Source organism: Gymnogyps californianus, chromosome 2, assembly GCF_018139145.2.
Source record: "Gymnogyps californianus isolate 813 chromosome 2, ASM1813914v2, whole genome shotgun sequence".
Lineage (NCBI taxonomy): Eukaryota > Metazoa > Chordata > Aves > Accipitriformes > Cathartidae > Gymnogyps > Gymnogyps californianus.
Genome location: NC_059472.1, coordinates 129208111 through 129235185, shown reverse-complemented (window position 1 = coordinate 129235185; position 27075 = coordinate 129208111). Strand labels below are relative to the sequence as shown.

General features: G+C 40.4%; 1 protein-coding gene across 1 annotated transcript in view; it reads left to right on the top strand.

Moving 5' to 3' along the window:
• Window positions 1–1758: 1758 nt before the first annotated feature.
• Window positions 1759–27075, top strand: part of WIPF3 (WAS/WASL interacting protein family member 3) — a 37043-nt gene continuing 11726 nt past the window's right edge. Inside the window, exons 1-2 of the mRNA XM_050891163.1 lie at window positions 1759–1805; window positions 16897–17035. Of these exons, the coding sequence (XP_050747120.1) occupies window positions 16952–17035 (84 nt within the window). The 5' untranslated portion in view covers window positions 1759–1805; window positions 16897–16951. The remainder of the gene's footprint in view (window positions 1806–16896; window positions 17036–27075) is intronic.

The window sequence follows — 27075 nt, the reverse complement described above, 5'->3', positions numbered from 1 at the left end:
CTGTTGCACTGCACAAATTCTGCTGTCATTATGTGGACCTCGTTGGGAAGTGAAAGAAAGTAAGTGAAAGAAAAGTCATAGGAACAGGACGAAACCATTTTTTCCTGCACTCTTGCGGCTTGCTCCTCTGAAGTTCCTTTTTGATGGAAACCAAAAGGTGGACGAAGTCCATTTCAGCATTAGCAATCTAAAATCAAATCTCAGCTGAGATTAATTTGCATGAATAATGAAAGCTATTTTCAAGTGTGGCATTATATATATTTTTTAAAGTTAATGCTTACATTTTTATTTTTCTGAGGCACTACCTATGGTACTCTTGGCTTTGTTTTGTGCTTTGAAGTTCAAATTAGTGACCAGCTGGAAATGGGTTTAGAGCTCCCTGATCGCTGTGGAAGCAACTGGGGCAGATACTTAGGACGAGAATTATTTAGTCTGACAAGCAATCAGGCGGATATTTTCAGAATAACAACTCAAACTCACACCTCTGGACAGACAGGACAGACAGGACTAGAGCACGGATTTTTGTGCCCCTGCCCTGATGAGCAGAGGTGCCACAGCCCATCGGTGACTTTCCACCAGTCTCAGAGGCTGATATTGCCATCGTCTGGATCCAAGCAACATTGATTTCTCTGGACTGCTTTGCTTTATAATCAAGCAGGGCAATGAAAAACACGATTTTACATTTCTACAACGAAACAGGTTTTCCAGAGAAATCCGGAGAAGATGGGCCTGCCTCTCAGCCACCTCCAAAGCACCGTCCGAAGGCCACCAGGCAGACAAGAACCCACACTACAATTTTTAAGTTATTCAGCGGCATCCTCATTCCTGAGGCGTTCGCTGCATGACAAAACGGGGGTGCCTCATTCCTCCAGCTGGCTGGGAGGCCGCTCGGCCGCAACTCCCTCACCCTGACAGAAACAAGGAAGGCTCACTAGGGCAAGGCCGTAACGTTTCCATCTGCAAACTGCCTTGAAAACAATCCAGAAGAAAACAAGTTGGTTTTTTTTTTTTTTGGCAGATGCTTCTAGTGCACAATCTGGGGCACAAGAAACGAGGGCACCCAGCCGGCTCCAAGTGCAGGCCCTCACAAGGCTGCTGGGCAGAAGCGGTTCAGCAGGTGGACGGCTTTTGGCAGGGGGACAGGGCAGTGGCATCTTTTCTCCGTGCCATGGGGCAGCATTTTGGCTTCCACATGGGCTTTTAGAAATAACCGGCTCCGCCAAGGCACCTGCTTGTGGGAGGGTGCGCCAGGCTGCAGCTGGACGTCACCCTCACGCGAAAGCTGCCGCGCTTCAAGGGTGGGGAGGGAAAACGGGACCCACGGGTGAACGCCCGTTCAGGGCCTCCTCCCTGCGGAACAGCCCCGCGCAGGCAGGCGCCAGGCCCGGGGCCAAGGGCAGCTCTGCCGCCCGGGGCCGGTATCGGGCGGTGGCGGCACCAGCCAGCGCTGTGGGGCCGTGGCGCCAGAACCGGCCGGATCCAGCCGGCGCTCACCTGCCCCCCGCGCTGCCCCCCTTCCAGTTCGTGTCCCGCTCGGGGCGGCGTGTGTTAAATTACTACTTTAAAAAAAACCCTACATATATTTTTATTCCCCTCTGAGGACTGGGACGGGCTTTTTTCCCCTCAAGATCTTAAGATCTCTCCCCCTGCTCCTTCCCCCCGCCTCCCAGCCAACTCCCACCTCCACTGAGGGGAGGCGGGCGGCCGCCCGCCCGCCCGCCCGCCGTACCTGGCGCCCTCTGCCCGGGGAGGAGCGCGCCGCCCCGGCCCCAAAGGCACCGACACCGGCACCGGCCGCCGAGCAGGTGGGCGCGGAGGGGGCGCAGCGCGGCGGCTGCTGGGGTTGGGGGGGTGCCCGGTGCCTCCGACCCGCTTCGCCGCCCCAGTCAGCCGGAGGCGCCCGGGTAGGGGGCGAGGCGGCCGCCTGCCCTCGCCGCAGGGGCGGGGGGCCGCGGTGGGCGAGGCGGCCCGAAGGCCGGAGCTCCCACCCGCGCCGCGGGGGCCGAGACAACTCGGCGGACAAACTTGCTGCCGCGGCTCGTTAACCGGCCCCGCAGCAGCGGCCGGGCATCGCCGCGCCCCCGCCCCGCGGGGGGTTCCGCCGCCCCTCCGGGCAGGGCCGGGCCCCGGTCAGCGTCCCGCCGCCGGGCCAGGGCGGGCACGGAGGTGACGGGAATACCCAAGCCTTTGGGATGTGGTTACTCACAGCCGTGGAGGAAGCGTGGCTGCGTGTTGGGTACAGGTTTTGTGTAGTGCTGCTCTCCTGTTTTTCCAAGTAAAGGAAAACGGGCTGTTTTCAGGCGGCGGTGGATAGGAAGAACTTTTTTCCTAGTTTTTGCCCTTGAAATAGATGTGCTGGAATAGGTCAGCTGAGAAAAGGGGGGTTGAGTACTTGTAAAAGCTACAGTGTAGTAAATGTTTATGTACCTATTGCAGGGGGGATGCTGGAGAAGTGTTGGAAAGAAGCTCTTAAAGGTTTAATAATAATTAGCATGGGTAAAAATGAGACTAAAATCTTGCCACTTACGCATCAGCCTGTTTGCGCTAACACAGAGTAACAGGGAATGTGTTGGTAGAGAGTAGCAAGAGGGTTTTTTGTTACTATTCTTAGGATATGCTTGGAGTTTGCAAAGGCGTAGCAGCGGTAGGCTGTGTGAGAGACAGCCCGTGTCTCTGCCCGTGCAGGGAGGAGTGGAGGAAGGGTGTGTTTGTGTCACTTGCGAAGTTCAGGAGTTCTAAGAATAGGAAGGACACATTAGGCCAGCATGCCTTTTTTTCATTTGTTACTGAAAGTGGAATATTACTAAGGGAGATTTCTGAAAGGTAGCAAAATAAATCTGATTTAGAAGAGAAGACACTGAGATATAAGATAAAGTTTGATTTCAACACAGAACAGTCTTGGGACAGTCTGGATTTATGGGCTAAAATTTGCAAGTGCTTCTGCTGATTCAGACAGTAAAATATTGCTGAAATTGTGATGACAGCAATACCTATTATTGTGCATGCTGCATGAATAAAATTGTCGAACTGCTTCCTGATACATTCAGTATTTTCAGTTTCTCCATCCGTATATCCAGCACAAACTCCTGTTTATTTAACAATGTGTGAGCATTTGTATAGTCATTTTTAAAGTCTTCAGTTCGCATCCTTTGTATGGCAAGACAAGCCACAGGGAAGATGATCAAGGAAATGAATACAACTTTATTCCGTGGTGGCAGTCCGAGCTGGGACACTTGTTAGGTATGTGTGTGTGAGGATGGTTCCCGTTCACCGCAGGGACCTGTGACCCAAAACAGTGTCCCGGCTGGAATGTGCAGGCGGTGCAGACACTGCTGCCACCCACAGCTCGTAAGAGACGTTGCCCAACGTGAGGTGGAAAGATTGAGTCTGCTTTGCTGTCAGTTACTAGCTTCCATGTACAAGGTAACCTAGAAGCAGCTCAGTGTGGGACCCTTAAAGAGGATTGCGTAAGTGTGTTTTGTTTCACTGATAGAATGCTTCGGATGTTTTGCTGTAGGTGATGATGGCAAATTGTGGGTTAGACTCATAACCAGAAAGAAATTTTGTGGGAGTTGATTCTTTTCCTGTAGAAGATCCTGGTCAAGGAATGGGGCTTAGCAACCAACATGCAACCCCTCTTGATGTTACAGTGATGTTGTTACTAAACATTTTTAAGTGTTATCTACAACATCTTATTAAGATTGGGGCTCCAGTAGGCTAAGTGGCATACGAAATTGCACAAAAGTGCAGGTGCCTGTACCAGCTTGCAATATAAGTACGAAACTTGATTTAAAAAAAAAAATCAAGGATATACATTCTGTGAAGACAGGGTTGTATAAATAGTTTGATCAGCTTTGCATACAGACTTTGCTTGCTTAGGGGCAGATGCAAAGCTTAATTCATTAGCTGCAGTGCTCAAGTCATTGCTGGTTTGGATCTGTTCCTGAAAATGATTGAGATGCACTTGAGATTCTGATTCTGTGATTGTACTGCACTGGAAAGAGCAACATAAGACTGTATTTATCAAATCATAGAGTATAATACAAAACAACTCCCTCCTTTTTCTCTCTCTCCATCGGCACCTCCAAAAGGAAATATAAATAAAGATCCTGTAACACCTCAGTTTCTGTTACTGCAGTACATCAGGAAGGGCCATGCTAGGATTGTGTGCATAATGACTACTAAGTCTGTATTTGCAGAAAGTATTTAGATAATTTTTTTTTTTAAACAGTAAATCAAAACATAGCAGTGTCACATCTCAGTAATCACACCATAAAAGTCAGCAGTGTTTGTTGAATGTCGTAACAGAACATAGCGTAGATCCTAATAGATGCTCTTTATACTTAAAAAGAATAATTTTATTGGTTGATGAGGTCAGTATTTTGGGAAATTCATTGTCCTCTGAAAAGAAGACCTTGAACTGAAAACAATATCTTAGTCATAACAAATAGAAAAATATTTGCACATTTTGAGAGAGATATTAAAAGCTTCAAAGTTGAATAACATGATTTACTATTTTATATTATGTCTAAAATAAATATTAACTTATATTAAATATTAAATAGTTTAATATTAATATTTAAAAATATTGTAGCTCCAAAGAGAAGCAGAGCAGTGAAAGAATTGGCCTCCAATTTCTTTGTATGTTTGTCAGTCATAACTCACCTATAAGAACTACATGATTTTTCAGAAGCATCTGCTTCTGTGGAAGCTTTTCTTGTCTGTGCTCAGTGACTGGGACAAGTTCTCTTCAGTTATCAAAAGGAGGTGAGACTGGACTAGCTCAGTTCAGCTCTCTTACCTTTGACTTCCATAAGTTACTGATCCTGGATGTGTATGAGTGTCTGCTGCATTATTATGTGGGTATTTTATGCCATTCATTTTAAGGTCTAATAAATGAGATCACAGATGAAAAGTTGAAGCAGATGATTGCTTTGGGAAAATGAGACTAGGCTCTGTTGTGCCAGAATAAAGATTTCTAGCTTCTTCAGAGCATACGTAAAATTAATATCTAAATAAACATAATAATCAACTCTAATATCCAGTAAATTCTTTTATCTAAAAGTCTTCAGTACTCACCTTACACTGAGTTACTACTGACTGCTATGCAGTTTTGAGGTATAGCTTTCTGGAATGCCTTTACCGCCATTCTTATAGATCTTCCTCAATTAGTCTGTGCTCTTACACAAAGTAGTTACCCTCTTTGACAGACCAAAGCTTTCTGAAAGTTGGCTTATATTAGTGTCGTGGTTTAACCCCAGCCAGCAGCTAAGCACCATGCGGCTGCTCGCTCACTGCTCCCCCCATCCCAGCCAGATGGGGAGGAGGATCGGGGAAAAAAGGTAAAACTTGTGGGTTGAGATAAGAACGGTTTAATAACTAAAGTAAAATATAATACAATAATAATAATGAAATATTATAATAATAATTGTAATGAAAAGGAATATAACCAAAACAAGGAAAAAAAAAAGGAAAAAAAAGAAATAAAACTCAAGGAAAAAAAACCAGTGATGCACAATGGAGTTGCTCACCACACGCTGACCAATGCCTGAGCAGCGATCCGCCCCTCCTGGCCAACTCCCCCACAGTTTATATAGTGAGCATGACGTTCTATGGTATGGAATATCCCTTTGGCTAGTTCAGGTCAGCTGCCCTGGCTATGCTCCCTCCCAGCTTCTTGCACACCTGCTTGCTGGCAGAGCATGGGAAACTGAAAAATCCTTAACTTAAGATAAGCGCTACTTGGCAACAGCTAAAACATCAGTGTGTTATCAACATTATTCTCATGCTAAATCCAAAACACAGCACTGTACCAGCTACTAAGATGAAAATTAACTCTATCCCAGCTGAAACCAGGACAGGTAGCAAAACCTTAATGGGACTTCACGGTTGCTTTTTCATCTGTGGTCATTCTGCATCAGGGTTGTCGAGTGGCTTTGTAGCCAGGATGAACAGTGATGTAAACAGTGCTATATTTGCAAAGAGAAAAAAAGTCCTTGGGGCTTCCAAATTGGAGAGAAAAAGAGTGTATTTTTAGACAAAATTATATTCTTTTGAATATGCCAGCCTTAATTTGACTTCTGAGTATTGTCGAGTGGACTCATTCAGTATTACATACATGACAGCTGTAAAGCTGCCTTTGGATTGCTTTGAAAGTATGTGAAACAACTAAAGAATTTTCATGAGGTGTGAAAAGTGTGTTTTCATGCCTTGGTAATTCAAACAACAGCTGAAATGGATTTCCTTTAGACTACCAGAAATATCTCTTTCAAATAAGATCATGCATGGGGAGCCTGATTCTTCTTTGCATTGACCTTGTGTCATCTTTCACCACTGTTACACATAGATATATAACCGTCTGTGATGAGAATGGTATCATTTTGTAGCCAGCCCAGGCAGAGGAGAGCAATGTAACAGCTGTACTATAGCTACAGTATAAGTGATAATACAAAGTGAAAAGCAGAGGAAAACTGGACCAAAGGTCCCTGCAAGATAAAGTTCACTAAACATAAGAATAGAAAATTCAGCATGAAAGCACTTGCTCAATTTTGACACTGCTCTTACAAATGTCTAAGAAAACTACCTCCTGTGTCTGCTCTGCAGCTTCTATGTAATGGATATGCTATATCCTTCGTTTACACTGTTGGCAACTGCAGTGTCTGCCTTGATAAATTAAAGCGTTGGCTAGAAATTACAGTGCTTCTGCTTGATTCATAAGATAGGGGTAAAATGCTTCCTTCTAGATGAACAAAGTGAATGAACGGGTTTAGAGATAGTAACGCCTTTGTGTTGGTCCCTTTCACGAGCTATACACAGGTCTGTAAATGACTGCTGTACCATTTAACTTTTTCTAGTTGCTATATCATGTTTTACTCTCTTCATTATAAGTAACAAAAAAGGAAAAAAGAGGACAGCAGAATATGGTACTGGATAGCAAGGGAGGTCTTGGGATCTTTTGTTCCTCCTTCGTATCCACTTGTTTGAAAGGTATTATGTTATTGCTTTCCTAACTGGCATAGTTTTGTGTAGTGAAAAATGTACATGCACCAGCACTACTAACTGCATATAAAATAGTCCTGGCAGGTTTTGGGCTTTTGTTCAAGTCAGTCTGCTAAAGAAGAAAAGAAATAACACTATATCTGTACAATATCTATAGATCTGCTGTGTTAGTTGAGTAGACACATAAAGAAAATCGTGAGGCGCAGAAAAGGCAAGCCAGGCTTACATATCAGGAAAACAGAGCGGTTTTTTAGCAACTTATTTTCAGAGGGAATATTTGCTCCTCTTGGGGATGCGTGAATCACTGCAAAAATATCTGTCAAATTCTGCCTAGGATTTGAACAAAAAGTTGCTTCAGTTGATCAGTGGTGCAAGTGCAAACAGCTTAACACACGTTAGTGATGTTACTTGTGTTACTGCAGCTTGTATTTGCTTGAGTATTTTCAGAATTAAACCTTAAAGAACTGACCTCACTTCTACTGAAAACAAAGGAAAATTTAGCATAAAAATTAATAAGAGATGGATTAGTCCCTAAATTAGTAAATTGAGAGAGGGAGTGGAGACTATCTCTGTATTGTGCTGTGTGAGTGACAGATGTGGGGCCCAACAGGGCATTTAATGCAGAATGAAAGCCTTTTTTAGCCTTGAAATTACTAAGTAGCAAGGAAATTATGCAAAAGCCGATTGTACAAAATATTCTTGGATCAAGTGATCATGAGTTTACATTGACTTAACAGTAGGATAAATGATGCAGTGCCATATTGGGATACTTGAGCTTGCTCTGAAGAAGTTGTACCAGGAGCTGCAAGGGCCAGCATAGCTGCAGAATGCGTATATTGTGATTGCTTTGCTACTTTCCTCTGCTCAGACTGTTTTACCTGGTTGTTTTTCTCCAAAATTTTAGTCTTGTATCCAGTCTGTCATGTGAGGCTTTGTATGTTGGCACTAATACTTACGAGCTCTAGTCAGGATATATCTCCTGGTACCTCCTAGAATCACATTTCCTTTTTTTCAGAGCCGAATCAGCCTAGTTCTGCATTTCCTTTGTTTTGCTCAGTACTAGCAACCTGTGCTGAACCTCTAGTATCATCATGCAGAGTTATTTACTTTTGCACCATGTGCAGCGTTTCTTTCCCCAGGGCAGACAACTCTACCTTTTAAATGAATTGGCTCCGTTTGTCTTGCCTTGCGTCAGCAGCAGGCAACAGGTGAGGTGAATGGTGAAAGAGCAAAGACAAAGAAGAAAGTGGAGAGGGGGAATGGAGAGATTGGTAAACCACTAGAAAAGAAGAGAAATTTCACAGAGGGAAGTAAAGAAAGAGAAGGGCCAGATCCAGACTGGTAAAAGTGAAAGCTGGAGTCCAGAACCAGCATAAAACTTGACACCAGAGTTGGTAGAAATGAGTGAGTCCTCATCTTTCCCCTGCTTGGTCTGGTGGTAGCAGATACTGGCTGCACTGGAGGTATTCTTGGGAGCTGATTCTGGCAGCTGATTCTGATCTACTTGTTCAAAGAATGAAAATTGTAGAAAACCACTTTGCCTCTTTGTGTCTGTGATAGACACAACTTCAAAAAAATCTATTGCCAGTTAATCCCTAGAATTGCTTTCCTTCTTCAGCAGGCAGCAAAGTTAGTTGACTGTTTTTGGATTCCTAGTGTTCATTGCTTATTCCGTGTGTACGGGTAGGTGTCAGTCACATTGTCCTCTCTGAATATAATGACTTTCACGAAGAATTGCAACTGAAGTCCTTTAATAAGTCAAAGGGCTGAATCTTCAATTTAATAGAACTCAAATGGTTTCTTCTGAGAACTTTGTTTTACTAGCAATTCAGAACTAAGCCTACAAATCAAAACATCTTTTGTCAGGGATTTTTTTTTTGTTGCAGTTGAAAATGTCTTTGCGATTTGTTGTTCATTATACAAAGTGAAATCATTGTCCTGAGTAAATGGATGTAAGTTTGGGCTAGATATTTTGTCCATTGCCTTTAAAAACAGCTAACAATTTTCTGTACAAGAAAGCATATTTACACTTTCATTCACATAGGAACTTTTATAAGTATATCAGCTATGACACTTAAGGGGCAATAAGAACACTTCACGTTTTATTTTTTCAGAACAATGAATTAGTTAAAATACTAAAAATGCAATATTATGGTAGTGCAGCGAGGCTTCCTTAATAACATAAGGTTTTATATACCTTTTACTTGTAAGTATGGAAGCTTTACGCTGGTGTAAAGAACATCTAAGATGAAGTTATCAACTAAGTTATTGAAATGGAGCAGCAGTTTCAACAGGATTGACAGATAAGAGCATGAAAGTAGGAATGTATAAGTCTGTTCAGAAGCTGTAGTTTAATTTGTCAGGACATTAGGGCTAGCATTTTTACCATTGGAAATGGATTTGTAAGGGAAATTAAGTAATCACAACTTCACTGAAAACCAGGATCAAAGCTTCCTGTTCTTTCTTTGAGGTGAGGATTTCCCTGGCAACTTATTCCTGCAGGTGACCAGATCATGACATTTTACATCCCTTATGAAAGACAATTCTCCTTACAGCATACAGCGACCACAACCCGTGCTGGGGCATGATGCTGATACTGTATTGTAGGGAAGCATGGCTCATGTTGGATTGCCAGATTTATTTTCCTTGCATTGCCAGTGTTAGACTGTGTTTCTTAAGCTGGTAGATATCAGCCTGACGTGGCACGCGTACACGTTTCTATAAATTTACATTTTCAAGATGGAAAGCTGCAAAAATAGGATCTCTGATGAAACATCATGTGCTTGAAAGTGAAAATTTTAGAATTATTTGAGACATGGATTTTGAAAGTCCTGTAGTCTTCTGATACCCACGTTTGCAAATTCTTTTCACTTGACTGGCATTTGAAAACAGACATTTGTTGAGCTGTGTATAGCAAATATAAAAAAGCAAGATGCTGAATACTGCCTTGCTTGGGTTTTCTGTTTTGATGCTAGCTACTTAATTGGAAAGCAAAACTTTCTTCTGTTAGGGGAATTGATTAAACAACTTTCGGAATTTCTTTGATGGAAACCATTCTGTGTACAGGTATATTTTTCAAATAGCTCTCTTTATATTATATGAATGATAGTTAATAAATGTATGAATAACTATAAAGAAATAATTAATAATAATATATGTGAAAACATACAATTTACTTCTCTGCAGAGACTGCAAAACTTGCGTTAACTTGGAACATCAGATTGCCTCTACTAAGAGCTCGAGTGCTGTTCACACTGAAACTCTTGAGGAGTATAAAAGTAAACAGTCATTTTCAGAATGTGGCAGTGACCTTGAACTTCCACTGAGCTGCACTTTATTTAGCTTAGGCCAATGATTAACTTTGCTAATGACTGTATATCGAATTTGCCATTGCTTATATATCTGGCAGTGAAACAGGCCATGTTTGTCTTTGTGTAGATGATACAGTATATTTCAAGGAAACCCTTTGTATAAATTGTTTCCTTTGCAAAGTTACGTCTTTGGGCAAGTCCTAATTGCTTCTAATGTACCTCATTTGTCTTTGGACTCTTTAACTTCAGGTTAACACTACAGTAGGCATAATATATTTCTTCTTCTTATGTGTCGTTCTTTTCTCTTAGTCCTTATTTAAAAGAGGATGATAAATTCTCTTATTCTGCTCCCTTACAGCAATTAGTCTTCTATGGTGGATCCCCATGGAGCAGAGGAAGCTACACCCTGAAATAGTCATGTATAGGGATGTGAAGTCATCTGTGCAGCTTTGCCTCTGAAGGGAGGTTTGTCAAGACATAGCACTTTAATTTCTAACCTCAGCACTGTAGGGAACCCAGCAGAGATCTGCCCACAGTACACATGGAAGCAAGACGTCTTCAAATTCCTGTAATCTGTGCTAGGTCAGCCCTGGCCAGTTTGTTGCAGTGTTATCAGGCTCCTGACAGAATAAGAGTCATGCTGTTTTTTCAGGCAGAAAGGGGATGCAGCCCTTAGCTGTATCAAGCCTTGTGGAAATAGTCCAAGCTGAGGAGAACTTATGTTCCTTGGCTTAAATGCAGGATACTGTTATGTGCTGTGAGGCAATCCCACAGACCCTGTGTAGACGAGTGCTGCTTAAGAGTGTTTCATCAGATATTAAATGGAAGAAGAGCCCTCAAGGTTTGTACATTTCAATGGAATTGAAAAAGCCAGATTTTGCCTTTAGTTGCAGTGATGTAAATGGTGACTGAGAGCAGAAATTTCTCTCTTTAAGTTGTATACAATCCAGGTACCGTCTGTTAGGAAATGATGAAAGGCTAGAGTTTTCTTAGTCAGCTGTAGGAATGTACCTGTGAATGTCTTAAAATATATGTAGTAAGATGGGTATGTGTATGAGTGTTTGCCTTTCTTCTGTAAAAGAAGGTTGTAACAGTTTGACACTTCTGCACTGCTCTTAAATCTCTCAAATACAGCAGAGACTATCAAATTTTTTGTGGACGGGGTTATTTTTGCAGAGGAGAAAGAGACTGTGAGGATATTCAGCGGCTCTGCCTTGGTTCTTCCTTGTTCTGTTCTTTAAACACAAGAAGTCATTCACACGCTAAACAGTAGGAAGAAGTGTAGCATCTGATGCTTAAAAATTACATGGTTTGATTCTGTTATAATTAAAAACTGGTTCATTCCAAACAGAAACTTTTTCCAAGTCATTTCCAGTTGTGTGATAGTGACAGCAGAAAAACTGATCTATGTAACACACATCTACTCTTCTATGTTTTTTCTCTTCTCTGCCTCTACATGTGTTGTACTGTCTTTAAAAGATCTGTGGTGTGTTTGTAGCAGTGATTTCAGCTGTTCTTCAGTGATGTTTGACAGGAGCAAATGGGGGCACGATTAGGCTCATTGTCTGCTTTTCAGATCATGAAAGTTGAGCAGATGCTTATTGATGCTGTTTCTCCTGTGTAATTTTGAAATTCTTTTAGTTTTCTGTTAAAATACAAGGACTTAAAACTTATAACTCAGAACAGTATAGTTAATGGGGAAATCATATTTGATAATATAAAAGCTGATTAAAAGTTAAAAACACAGTTTGTGGTCTACTTTTTTCTTCAGTTTTTAATCAAGAAAATAAGACAAGTATTTTAGATAAGCTTTCCTGCACACCTTTGAAATATCTACCCCAGCCTTCACTTTGAAGAAAAAAAATCTGTAAATTTCCCCAAAGCTGAATTACCTACCTTGGAGTGCACAGTTGCAGTGATTGCAAATCTAGTAATAAGGAATCAGTTATTTTGCAGTCCTTTCTCCAAATTGATTAAAAGGGTTGCATTTTCAATTCCAATCATGTTGTTTCATATTAATGACTATACCACCGAAAGCCCTAAGGACTATAGCCATTAAAAAAAAAATGCTACTAGTTAAGAAATATTTTTGTGTATAAATACATATTATGTGCATTTAAATAATTGTGATTTTTTTCCTCTGTCTTTTCCTCTTCTGGACGTTGTTCTAAATTGAAGGTACAGCTGTTTCATGCCTTCCCTTTCCATGACGGGTGAAGGTATTTTAGCATAGCCTTTGCAGACAGACCTGTGGTGGTTCTGCTGAGTGTCAGTGTGGCAGGAGATGTGTCAGCTGCTGTCCAGAAACTGCGTTGTTTCTTAGTGTGGCTCTGTGCTCCCTGCAAGGCTTTGTCTTAGTGTGAGCCCAGCACTGTGGCAGGGCCACTTTAGAAGGAGACCTTTGGGAAGCACTTGGATCAGAGCTTGTGTACCATCTGGTAGCTGGGCAAGGTGAGACCAAATCTACATAAAAGCTTAGGCAAAGGTATTGAGTTTCTCACAGCTGAATCCAGCACAGGACTAAGAGAGCAGTCCATGAAGAAGAAAGATCTGCACCTACTCTGTCTTGTCTGATACTTCAAAATGAAAGTCTGGGTGAAGACTTTATTTGGGCCTTCAAAAATTTGGAGCTTGAGTTCTACATTGAGGACTGCACTGTGGTTCTTAAACCCAGCTGCTGTTCAAGCAAGCACTGTGAGAAGCAGCAAGGAACAATCTGTGACACCTGAAATTACCAGTTTTAGAATTACCCTTACCAAGAGAACAAAAAGAGACCAATTGTTTTGAGATCAGAGAACAGTAATAATGTTCACTGACTGATGGGATGATTTGTGAGAAGTAAAACAGCTCAAAAAGTATAACTCGTCCTTGTAAATGTACTTCTGAATTATAATTCTTCTATTTCACAAAGCCGATGCTGAGGGGTAGGAGAAACTATTTTACTTGGTACAAGGTAGAGTCATCTGCAGTGGAGTGCAAATGGGATCAAACTAAGAAAAGGAGAAATTAGGCTGTGTGTCAGGCAATCTGAACTATGAGAGTTATTTGACTGTGAAAGAGCTTCCCAAGGGAGATAATACAAGCCACATTATTTGGGACACCTAAAATTAGACTTCAGAAAGCACTAAAAAAAATGTACAACCTTGCTTTGGTAGGGAGGTGGACTAGAAAAGGCAGGGTTTGGGATTTTCCTTTTTTTGCAATAAATTCTGCAATTGTTGGGCCTGATTCTGTTCTGTGATGTGGAAGTCAAGGGAAGATTTACATTACTTTTTGCCTGAGAAAACTGAGGCTAAACACACAGGCTTCTCCCCTCCACCTATTGCCAACTTTTTAAACCGAATCTTTTTATTTCTGTCCCTCAAGGATAGTTCAGACCCCTCTCTTCCAATTATCAATATGTATATTTAGAGGAGAGGAGAAAGGACGCATGTACCTTAAGGACCCTTCGTGGCATTTCCCTCTTGTCTGGCTTTTAACGGACACTAGAACTGATCAACGTGATACTCCTTTTTTGTTTTAAACTCAGAATTTATTTAGCTTATAATGAGCAAATCCATAACCACAGCATGTTCTGAAGCTATTGTCTGAAATTGCCAGCCATATTTTAACTAGCAACTTAAGGCGGGGGGGGGGGCGGGGGGGGGGAGAGGCAAATGAAACACAGCCTTTAAGCAAGGAATAGAGGCCTCCAAATAATGTGTGTTGATATATTGAAAGTGTTGCAGTCTTCTCCATAATTTTCTTTAAATACAAAACATGTGAGATAGGTGCAATAATACCAAAGAGGTTCTCATAGCCAGTCCTACATATTAAAATGTGTAGATCGTGCAGTTATGACTAAACTTTAAGAGCCATTTTTTTTGATTGTAAGTTAGTTTGAAGATGCCTACCTTTATCTACACACAATCCTTCTTTGCTATCAGTGTCTGCTTGTGTGAATGACAGTACTTCTTCCAAAGCCCGCTTGAACAGATAGAACCCATATATGGAAAATGGTTCTTCATTGTGTAGTTATTAGATGTGATCACCTTCACGCTGTAATAGTACTGGTATAAAAAAGTATGAATTTGTGTGCACAAAAGCACACCAAGGTCAGGACATCGAGCCTCTGAATTTGTGATAAGAGTCAAAGGAAGGCACATACGCAGAATTTTCTGAAAGATAGTTCGTTTGTAGAGAATTTGAAACAGCATGGGAGGAAAGCTATAGGGCATCTCCAATATTTCATTCAAGGGTTGTCGGTTATAGCCTTCCGAAATGCATTCATCTGCTCTGTCACTGGACAAGAGGATTTAGGATAGGGGAGTGGGATACATGGTGAAGTGAACAGTTCCTCTGCACTGAATTTTGGGTTGTAGATGGCCACACAGATTCTGGTCCTGGAACTTAGGCTGCGTCACTTGGAGGAATGGGTGCTGGGGCAGGGACTGGTGAGAGAGGCAGCTGGAAAAGTCATCTGATTGCATTTCAGATTGTGACTTCTAAATACCAAGAGCCGATTCCCATTTCCTTTCTCCCACTGCTGCTCGCCTCCAGTGTGCTTTACCTCCTGCTGCCATGCACATGGTCTGCCACAAAAGCGTGGGTTGTATTTTTTTTCTAATTTGACTAAGAGCATATTTCCCAATCTAAATCCTTAATGAAGACAAAAGGCTTCTATTGCAGGGTAGGAAGATACTAACCCAAAACATATTATTAGCAGGGAAGACTCATTCTCCTTATGTCCGTGTTTTTGAATGACTTAATTGAGGAAAAGAGATATCTTCTGATGATAGCTTTTTGCATAGGGCAACAATGAGGGTGGAATGGTGGAGATGCTGCGATGCCGGCTTTCTTGGAAAGCTTCATTAAGCCATTATTAAAGTGATTGTAACCAATTCTGTTACAGATCCAGAGGGCTTTGATATGCTAGTCCTTTGCATCGCAATCTCTCAAGGGAGAAAGCAAGTGTTGCAGAGGCTCTGCATATTTAATTTTTGATTGATCTCCCATAAAGTATTTTACAAGATAGAGCAGAAGGAAAATACTCAGATATTGTCTGGATATTGTTCACATACACTGAGTAGGAAGTGGACAAGGCTGCATGTACGTTTTAACTTCATTGCCTCTTCTAATCTATCCCTCTCTAACAAAACAGCCAAGTATTCCCCTAAAGATTGCAAATTGCCTCATTTCTGTCTTGTCTTCCCTCCTGAAGTTCTCCAGATTTAACTGTCTCGTGCCTCCTGCTTACACAGGTGATTCTTAAATTACTTGACCAAAAGGTTTCAGACAGCTGGAAAAGCATAAAGTGCCTGCTTTTAAAAAAGAAGGGAGGGATGAGGGGAATAGGGCCTGGGAATTGTGGTCCTTTCAACTTAACATCAATTTCTAGGAAAACATCAAAATGAGTAAAATGTTTCTAAATGCTTGGAGGAGACAGGAAAACAAATTATCATCTTCAGAGATGTATAAGGAGCGAATGTTTCAAATCAATGTCATTTCCTGCTAAGATAAAGCCTTACAGAAAGGAAGGAAAGAGTGGATGTCATATTTTGCATTATTGTAGGGCTTTTGACACTGTTTCACATGACATTGTGAAGAGTCTCAGAACACAGTCAGGACATGATGGACATAAAACTAGATGTAAAACCATGTTCAGAGCATTTATCCAAGAGTCACTATCAAAATAAAAGAAGTTATCAAGTATGGCTTGCAGAGGGCTCTCTTTGGCACTGCCTAGTACTTTCATTTGCAATTTTACGGATGAAATACAGGGGTCACTTGTTAACTTTACAGATGACTTCATACTGAGAGGGGATGCAGTCATGCCAGGGGCTGGGTTAGAAATGAAAATCAGTGAGTGATGCGCTGTCATTCTACAGGAGATTAAAAAAAAAAAAACCAAACATATAGCTTTTGTTGTAAGATATGTATCTTTTTCATCAGTGTATTACTGAAGAATTGTGAAAAGTTAACATTTAAAAATGGCAGAAAAACCACATGTGACTAATACTTGAAATGTCTGGTCCTTATATGCTGTCATTTGGTAATAGAAGCTTTAATTTGTAAAATTATTTCTTCATTTATTATTCAGTCATATTTTTTCTTTTTTTTTTTCTTTTTTCTTTCTTTTTAACATTGGAGCAAGTCCAGTGAACCTTACAAAGTTCCTACTTTGTCCTTAGAGCAGCAAACCTCTAGCTTAACGTCAACGGAGTTTTTGTCCCAGCAGGAGTGTCTACATGTGGTTGACTGTGATTTGTTCTGTGCAGAATTGCATTTCAGGGCTATGGGCTAGATTAAGGCAAGGCGTAATAGTTAAAGCTGGACAGGCTGGCATCTATGTGTTTGGTATTCATGGCACTTGTCCAGATCTGTGAGCTTGCTCTTTAGATGAATGTTGTCATCAGATAAATATAATGAGGCTGTTCGTACTGTAGTTTTGAAAGCAGTGCAGTATAAAATTCTTCAGTCTGCTGAGAGCTAGAAATTTGGCTGATCTTCAGCTTACAGTGTATAAACACCTTCCTCTTCTTCTTTTTTTTTTTTTTTTTTTTTTATTTTTCCCACCTTTCTTTCTCCTCCCTTCCTTCCCTTCAAGGACATAGACTTTGGCTATATTTTTCATAACTGCGTGAAGCTAGAAATCTTAACGGATGCCTGTGCCACCGCCACCACCACCACCACCTCCTCCACCTCCTCCACCGCCTTCTGGAGGGCCCCCTCCACCACCGCCTCTGGTAAGATTGACTTTTCATCTCTATTAGCAAAAGCTTAGCTATAGTAGCCAGCTCAGAGCCCCCAGAATTTTGGCATGGATATTCATAGCAAATATCTGGGGCATATGCTTGTTTTGCTGGCTTTTGTTCTTCTGTTTGTTAGAGCAGTGGTCTCCAAAGTGGGGTGTGTGAGATGAATCCATTGGGGTTTGGGAAGGAAATATTAGAACTTCAGTCGTACATGTGTATAATTTATAAATAAATAAATATATGTATATTGGGGTGCATGCTCAAAAATTTTTTTACTGCTAGGGGTGTGGGATCAAAAAGTTTGGAGACAATTGCATTAGAGTGCATGTGGTGAGAATTTAGCGTTTGTGAATACTTCTCCAGCCACAGGGAACTCATTTTTGTATTGGTAATGTGTGGGTGGTAAGTGTTAATTTCTTCATCCCCTTTCTTACAGCTTCTACTAAGACTCATGGTGTTCAGCTGTAGGTGTTGCTCTTTCTAGCACATGCTGTCTTCCTAGGGATACAGCACAATATGCTTTTATACATGTGCAGGAACAATTACCGCTTGTAACAGATCGTTACTCTGTGTGTCATGAAGTAGAACATGTGCCCTGCCAGCATGTTTGCAATAAGAGGATGCTCTGAGTGGAGTTTCAGGGTATTACATTTTCATACCTTCACAATCAATTATTGTACCTATGGTAAAACATGTTTAAGTCATTCCTTGTGTTCTGCAATCATTTGTTCATAGCCTGTTTCTCCACTGAAATTCTTAGACCGTTTCTGAAATAGTGAAACCTGGCATGATTGTGTTCAAGACAAAAAATCTCTCCTGACTTTTTTTCATATATTTTTCTATCACTGCTGTACTTATTTGCAGTGTATGTTGGTCCCTGTAGCAAAACAGTATGTGGTACTTCAAATGTACTTCCAATTATTTTTTTTTTTTTTTTGGAGAACTTTATTTCTCCCTTGCATTCTCTGGCATCTCTGCCTGTTTTGCTCCCATGAAGGTCTGTTGATTTTGTTTGATAATGTTCTTATGTTATCTTCTTTCAGAAGGAAGTTTCCTTGCATGTTTCTCTCTGCTACTTTGCAGGCTGAACCATTTTGTAAAACTCTCCATGAACTGTGGAGATGAAGAGGAGGAAGATAAAGACAGCACATGAAATAAGCAGGGCTTGATTCCTTTTATCATTCTGTTTTAACTTTGGGCACCATGAGCAGTGTTTTCAATTAGCAGCTCTTCTGGGTTGGTACACAACCTATAGTTAGATACTGAAATAAGTGGGCTGAATTTTGTGAGCAACTTAATGCTCACAACTGCAATTAAAGTCAACAGAAGCTGCAAGTGTTCTTATCCTAATAAATTTAGCTCAGTTAAGTATCTAGAGACATTTTTAGACTCTTCTAACATATGCCAATTGTAAATGACTTGAGAAAGCTAAGAGGACCCCTAAGGACCAGTATGAACAAGTTTGGGTTTTTTTGTTTCCCCTCCTTTTCTGATGACTAAAACCATTACTATGATAGGATTTTGATACAAGAAGGCTTATACTGTATTTTCATATTTTAGTTATTCTATTTCAATTGTGATCTTCTGTGCGTAAGACATACAGAATTTAGGGTCAATTTTATCTTGGTGGTATGATACGAACTAAACATATTTCTAATTAATGTCTGATATTAAAGCCTTCCTTTTAATAAGTGTTGACACTAAAAAGAGCACATGAGCCAACATAAAGAATTAGTAAAATAACGTGGCAGAACATTGTTTTTTCTGTAACAGCAAAAGGATTTTTCCCAGTCAAAACTGAATTGAGAGAGGGCTAACTTTGAGAGGATCTGTAGTCTGCCTGGTGAGTTCAGCAGAAGCGCAGTGTAAAAGTCAGCTCTCCAGTTGGTGCCAAGTTGCAGAGTAAAATCTTATAACTGGAGAATCCATGAAAACTTGCTACAGACCCTGTTTTCTTTTACTAGGAAGCTATTTTCTAGAAATTGGCATCTATCTTTTACAGCTTCTAAACTGCCCAGCTGTTGTTACAGCTGCTAAATCTACAGTTGGAGAATGGAAGAAGAAAAAATTCTAACAGGCACGTAGCTTTAAAGAAAACCTTCAAAACAAATAAGTTTTATTTGGCCAATGCCTGGAAACATTCCAAAGTAAACAGCACTGTGATTTTTATTATACAGATATAATTAAACCAGAGTAACATCTACATGTTAGCAATTAAAAGTTAGGTTTTAATTTCGCTATTGATATGTGGGCGAGCCACTAGTTCAACTTACTTGATTTATGTTAAAAGGGAAACATCTGTGCATAGGTTGAGGTTTTAGAATCCTGTCGTTTTGCATGATGCCATTGCATGGGTACCATAGACTTGTCTTGCTTTTCTCATTATATGGATAATAGCTGTACTTTCCTCTTGCTTTCATTACTAAGAGATTTTTAGCAGAAGTAGTCAACACATTATCTTTTTTTCTGCGCATTTTCTTAGTGAATATTATGAGCCATGGTCCCAAATGATTTTGCAGTCCTTACTTCATTGAAATCCTAAGCACTGTTGGCACTGTCTTTTTTGTACTGTTAACTCCCTCTTAAGGCAGAAGAAAGTTAGGTTCTTTCCTACTGTTTTCAAAGATTTTGGACTTGCAGATATTCTGTAAGTACTCATACTGAATTCTGCTCACAAAAGTTATTGCAAGGCAATACTAAAGTGATTTGGAGATGGTATTTAAGACATGCTAGGAGCCAGCCACCTGTGCCCAACAGCTGAAAAGCTACTGGCTGTTAGAGCGTACTTAAAAGGAAACGAAGTGGATTTTTTGGGAGGGAATGGTAGGGTATCTGCAGTAGCAGATGTAGGTGACTGAGTCAAAATGTAAATATAGCTAATTGGATTAATTGAGCATGTCTTCAAATGCCTGCTTTCTGGGGGTCATAGATAAAGATGAGAGGGATGAGTAGGCAGAATAAAACTGTGCCCCGATATATTTTCTGGCACTGGCTTACAGAATTCAGATCTTTTCTCTTTCCCTTTTCCCCTTCACCCTAATAAAGGAAACTTAGAAAGGAGGCATTAGGATGTTTGTTCTAAAGCTCTTTCAATTTTATAGACATATGTGTGTCACGTAAGGTGTTTTTTCATAGGTTTTTGTTGTTTTTTGGGGGGAGGGTGTTATTTTTGGGGTTTTTTTAAAGCTTTCTGCTCCTGAAAAACTACTTTTTGTTCCCCCTCTATTTCTTTTACCCCTTTTGCCTTTTAGTTTGGCATATGAGGTATTCTGGTTAGTTTTGGTTTGTCATATTGCCTGGAGTAGATACCACCACGGAGACTGATTAAAAATTTTCTCTGCTTAATCTCCCAAGAGAGGATCAAGAGTGAATTTTGCTTTGATAAACCATGTTCGCTTTTTACGTGCAGTGGAGGCTGCTCACTGCTGTGCAGCCTTTGTCTGTACATTTGAATTCCTAATGTTATGATCAGTCATCACCTATTAAAATGTTAATATTGAAGTGTGGATGTGTAGCAGCCCTGCTGGGTTGTGCCTTATTCAGAGAAGATGTTTGTTTAATGATTCATATGTTTGTGGAGTTTAAGAAAATACTTCTATTCTCTTTAGAATTGTTATTATTAAAGTCTTAGCGTAGAAATTAACCCCAAAAATCACAATGGATCAGATGATGAAAGCCAGTAAAGTAGCACCAGGAGTTTATTTGCCTTATTGGCATACTGAAAACTAGGAGAGCAGGAGAAGAAAGGAATATGCTTACATATTGGTGAGAGAAATGTGAAACTTGAAATAATGCTGAATGCTAGACTGGCATGTAGATTAATCTTAATGATTACCTCACTCTTATTTAGTGAGAAAAAGAAAAAAAATAGGATTTCTGCTGTAGATAAACATATGTCAGTTTTTACCAAGTTTGTTATTCTGACCTTATTTTCTACTCTTGTAATAAAAAACTCAGAAAAGCAATTCCTCATGATATAACACTGTGATAAATGCATAATTTACAGAGGTAGAATTTCCAAGGTTAAGAAAAACATCAGCTGATAGTTTTCCTTGGGGGGATGGTTTTTTTCCATCCTTCATGCAGTTGTCAGAGTGCAAACCTTGTTGAGCTGTTTTCTTCAACCTTCCCAAGAAATTCAGAGAGCTACAGTGCTTATCTGAAGTTGTGTGGGAGTTGATTTTGCTCCTATGACATTTAGCACTACTGTTCTTTGGAAGGAGAAAAAAAAAAGTATGTAAAACAGCTTGGCTGAAGATAATGATGATTTATGGTATTTTGATTTGGTCTTACCAAATATAGCATGAGAGAATGTGCGCATGTAAGTTGTGTATGCATAAATGTGTGTGCATGCTTGCTAATTATTTATTGTAAAAATTAAGGTAATTTCTCAACTTTTCATTCAGACCCCTAGATGTGCAAGCGTAACACTGAAAGAACAGAATCATGCGTAGTGCCAATTACGAAATATGTAGGAATGTGTTTATTAAGATTTTATGCGAGCTGTGAGTAAGATGATATTTAGTACTTTGTCATGAAGTCCCTAGGTCAGGAGATACTAAATCATAATATTTATTACTGGTAGGTAAAACATACTGGAGCGAGAGAGAATGCAGGCTTGGTAATCTTGTTGATGACTGGCCATCATACAGACTGTGCTAAGGGCTGAGCAAAGTGCAGCTGAAATTTTTGAAAATGCTTTGTTCCAGCCAAAATAAAGGAAACTGATTTATAGTGTTTTAATAATGAATCACATCTCACACCAGTCTGCTTTCATAAAGAAGTGAGAGGCAATTATGTAGAAAAAATGCTGTGTCTTTGTGTGGTTTATTTGACTTAATTTTCAGATAGTGGAAAATGTGGGATTGCGTAGCTATGGTATCTCGAAGTGTTGCTACTCTTTTGTAGCCAACAAATACAGAAAGGGTAAGTGGGAGCTATGAAAGGTGGGGAAGATGTAAAGAAAACATAAATACTAGGATAAGTGGGAGCTATGAAAGGTGGGGAAGATGTAAAGAAAACATAAATACTAGGTTGGCATTGCTCCATGTATTTCATCTGGACAGGTACAGGGGCATGTACTGCATATATTCATATGTGCTAATCTTCTCGAATGCTTTACTTGAGATCTCGTAGGTCACCACTTTTAATGTATTTAGGTGGTGAGTTCTGTTTTGCAGGTTTCTTCGTAATGTCGCGTGTTGTACATGTTGTCTGAATGGAAAGGAAAGCATTTAAATATATTTTTCTTGTTCTTGCTGTCTGTTTTTCATCTGTATAATTTTCCATATAAAGGTATGGAAATTGCAGCGTGTCACAGAGGTACCAGCTGTAAATGATCAAGCCCAGGTACTAGAAGCAGCCTAGCTGCAGAGAGCTAATAGGTTAATTTACCATTCTAATCACAAGGTAATATTGCCCGGCAAAATCAGTGCCCCATCTGTAGTGTATGCAGTAGCTACATAGTAAATTCCATCTGTCAATTAATATTACACTTGTAGCCTTTTAATTAAAAGAGAACTCAGAATTATAGCAATACTTGAGTTGGACTTCTCTGCGTGGCTGGAAGGTGACATTGCAAGAAATGTTAGTTTCTCCCTATTCTCCTATCTTGGGCTGACCGTAATTTTGTATGGATGCTAAAAGGCATTTCAGAACGATCAGTAGCTTCTACACAGGTAACTGGGTAGGAGAAATGGCTTAGCGTTCTTAGAACAGAGTGAGATTAAATTGTGATACGTGTAGGTTGTCACATGTTGAATGTTTTGTTATCACTACTGATAGTAGCCCTTGTCGTTCTGGGGACCCTGCTATGGTAGACAGAGAGAAGAAACAGCAGTAGTGTCACCAGCTCCCACAGCAGTATTTTCAGCCTTGTGCTGTTTGACATTTTCATTGCAATGCCAGGGCTTCGGGTTTTCTTGTTTATGTAAGAATTTTCACTTCTGTTTTCATTGATACAGAGGAAATCTTGGAAATTTGAATCCCAAAAATTTAGAAATCAGAAGGTGAAGTTCAAAATTATTTGTTGAAGCCAGTCTCAGGATATTTTTGGTATCTGACTTGCGATCTTTCTGAACTGCTGGGAAACACTTTTAGAGTAGTTTTGATTTTATACTGCCTCCATTTTTGGTGGCTTCTGTTACTGTATATTTTCTTTCAGTGAAAGAACAGACAGAATTTATGTTTAAAATGTGGGTGTCAGAAAGTTAAATACCCACAGAAAAGCTAAATGGCTCAGCAGGTATAAATCATCATATTGATTCTGTTGCATTTTTGTATTCAGGTACAGAAATTTAGCAACCCACACTGGAAAACTTTAAGTACACCCTTGTTAATAAGCCCACTGCCCGTCTGTAGCAGGAGCAATTGAACCTTTAAGAATACAAGATTTTACATTGTCTGATGGAGTGGTGCTAACATAAAATGAAGAGGGGTTTTTTTGGGTGCAGTGGCGTTGATTACTGGTGGTGTTTGAAATGAGCACTGGAACATAGATGTAGAAGAGAGTAACTCCTGCTATGCTATTTCTTTTTTTATCTTTTGTTCATTGCCATTGTGTCTGCTGGTACACTTCAAGCAGGTAGATGCTAGCGCAGAGCAAGCACTGGGCTCTGCTAACACTGAAACGCCTCATTATTTGGGACTAATGCCAGGACTAGGCGGTGGCTAAAACGCCTGGAAGAGATCTGTACAACTTTTGCACGGTAACTTCCCTTGCTAGAAGCTGAGGAACACGGCTGGTGTAGACACAGCCTATCTAAGTACACACATTGCTCGATGACCTTTTCAACCTGGCAGGTTCAGATTGCAGAACTTTGTGCGATGGAGACTGAGATCATGGTTAATCATTATTGAGCTGGGTGTAGATGGAATCGTGAAATGCTGGTCCTGTCATTCTCTTGAAACAATGACTTCATTAGCTGCCAGGAAGCTATTTGGCAGGTCCCCTCGTGTGGGTTCCCTCAGAAAAGTTGGCTGGAGGGTGACCCCTCGCATTGGAAGCATTTGAAGCTCAGCTTGCTTAGAAGGCTGAGAGATTGCCGTGTTTACCCAGGTAGACCAAGTGCCAAGAATTAATTAGTTTCGTCCTATGCTACACGGCAGAAACACAAGAAGCGGCTCTGATCTTGCGATTGACTGTGCAGGTGGAGTCTTGCACTGTGGCGAGGTTTCCCATAATTAAAAAGCTTTAAATCAGAGGTCGGGGCTCTATTGTGAATAACTGAACCAAAACTCGCACATACCAGATCTTGCAAGCTTCTTTATAAACAAACAGTTTAAAATATTTAAAATAAAAGAAGTCATATGCTTTGTTGTTGCGACTTGTTCGCTTTTTTCTTAAGCTGGAAGGGGAGATTGTTTTGCTTATTTTATTTTGCATTTGACAGTGCATGAGTGAAACCACACCTGATGCATATTTAAAGTAAATGCAAGAAGGATGACAATGTTTTTCTCTGTTGTACTTCTGTTTGTGACTTGCTGGAAACTGGGTTTATTTTATTATTTTAATAAGCCCCTGGTTTTTGTTGCAATTGCATTTCTCGGCACATTCCTGAGGGAGACTTCAGCTGCCGGTTTGAGAATTCTTTGTAAAAGCAAAGCCTTTTCCTGCTGGGCAAACTGCTTCTGCTGCAAATATAAAATCATGAATTCTTGGCATAATTCTAATCTAGTACTAGTGGATTGATCTTGGGAAAACAGGTTCCTCTGGCGTTTCAGATTTCATGTTGGGCTACAAATGCATAGATGACTTTTATAATCCTATGCTATGTCAAGGAAGACATACCGGCTAGCTTACACTGAGATTTCTGGTCATCTTCCATATTCTACCTTGTTCCAAAGCAACCTCATTCTTTTAATAAAATGTTATGACATTGTAGTTTGTTAGAATGTTCTGGCATCTTACTGTCAATATCTTTTTTTCTGTCAGTTCTCTTTTTGAAAAGGATGCAGTCTTTTAAGAGTTGAATTAATTTAAATACACTAGTCCTGATGGTTACAGGGATCTCCTTATGGAACACGTGGTCAGCAGCTTGTGGTTAAGTGGAAGGAAGTTATGGAGTAAGTTGCTCCCAAGCAGGTCTCCCGTGTTCTTAGTCCACTCTTTTTCATCATCAGTGTTCCCAGAAGGGTATTTTAGCAGGATTTTGCCCCTTAAGGACCCTCACTCTATGTCTGTGCCCTTCAAGACTGTTGTGAGCACCAACCCTGTGCCTGGCTTTCCTCCAAAGGAGCAGAAGCTTTATGGCTGGATGGGGACCCAATCATCATCTCTCCCTCCATTCTCTCCTACTCAGAGAGCCTTGCTATGCCATATGGGTGGTGAGAACACTCATCATCCTTCCTCAGATGATTTACCAACCCCAAACAAGCTGTGTTTTCCTCTTGATATTCTTAGCCATCTCTGACGTGATGCACATACAGTGTTACACAGCTAGCTTCACCTTTATTGTCCTCTTTCCTAAACAATCCGTATTTGTCTATACCAGAATTCCAGTTATTGTTAATATAGGAATAATATTTTGGGGGGTTTTGTTATATTTCAAGTTTTTCAGGCTCTTCCTTGATGCTTTGCAGGTCCTTGAATTAAGGTTTAGATGTTTCAGTTGCCTCTCACTGTTGATGCACAGTTTCTTTGGCCAGACTTGGCACTGTCACATTACTGACTGCATTGCCTACACAGCTGGTTTTGCCATCTGCTGTTCTACATGCTGGTTTTAATTGTCCATTGCCACGTTTGTAGACTTTTTCTTTTGCATTTCTTAGTTCGGTCTCTGAATCGTGTCAGATTGGATGCCAGAGAAGGCCAGGACGGGCCCAGGAACTCTTGTTTTCAGGAATGTGTGTGTCTATGATCAAGTATCCCTTATCCTAGAGCTTTCTGTTCATCGTGCTTTGTCTTGCTGCAACATCTTTCCCTTCCTTAAAAGCCAAACCTGAGGTGTTGCATGCTGCATTGGTGAAGTTCCCTTGCCTCAGCCCATACCTGTGCAGGTTTGGCTGAGCGTGGCAGAGAAAAATAATAAGAAAGCAAGGGTTTGTTAAGGGGTGTCCTCAAACCCTTCTTTTACTAAAATATACGCTGCGTATGCCTTCTGCCAGTATCTGTGCTTGATCTCTGCATTGAATCCTTTTTCTTGTCTAGGGGGAAAAAATCGGGCATGGGAGAGAGGAAGGGTGATTGACACCAGATTCATAGAAATAAATAAAATTGTCAGCAAAAGAGAGAGCTATCTTTCTGCCCATAATAAAATACTACATGTCAAATTGATTGATTTTTTATTTTATCGTTATACATCTCACCAAACAGATAGTTAGGGATAAGCTAAACGTATTTTGACTTCTCTTTTGTTTTAGTTTTTTTATCTAGTTCAGATAAATAAATTTTCTACACAGCTGTATTTCCAATATTTCCTATAAAAAGTGACCGGGAACGGGAATCTACTGTGATGATACAATTAATCACATGTTGGGAGTATAAATACTCAATACTATAATTTCTCTGAAATAAAAGAGAAGGTAGTGCCTTTGGATGGAATCGTGCTTTATTTTATCTTACTTATGGCTCCTACCTCTTATAGAGCTGGAGTACTGGATCCTCTTTTCCCATAAGCTGATGGGTTTATTCTGAAACAGAGGTCCACGACTGCCTGGCTACTGGATTGTCCAGAAGGCTGGAGGTACATTTTTGCTGCAACTGTCGTGTTTATGAAGATTTATGCTATCCTGAAGTATTTTGCCAATTCAGTAAAGAGCATATTTAACAATCAGAGTAAATATAACCCATTTATGGGACAGCGTATGCATCCACTGTGACCTGAACTACCTGCCTGGAGTCCAGAGGATTTCCCCCTTTCTGTATGCAGGGGTGCTCTTTAAAATCTGAAAGATAATAATTAGTACTGCTATAAACTTTTTCAAATGCCTGGTGCCTTCTGCATTTACATCGTTTTAGTATCTGAGCACGTATACCTCTTAAATATTTTAAGTATCATAGGAGCCCAGAGGGTAGGTCGATGCTCCCATCT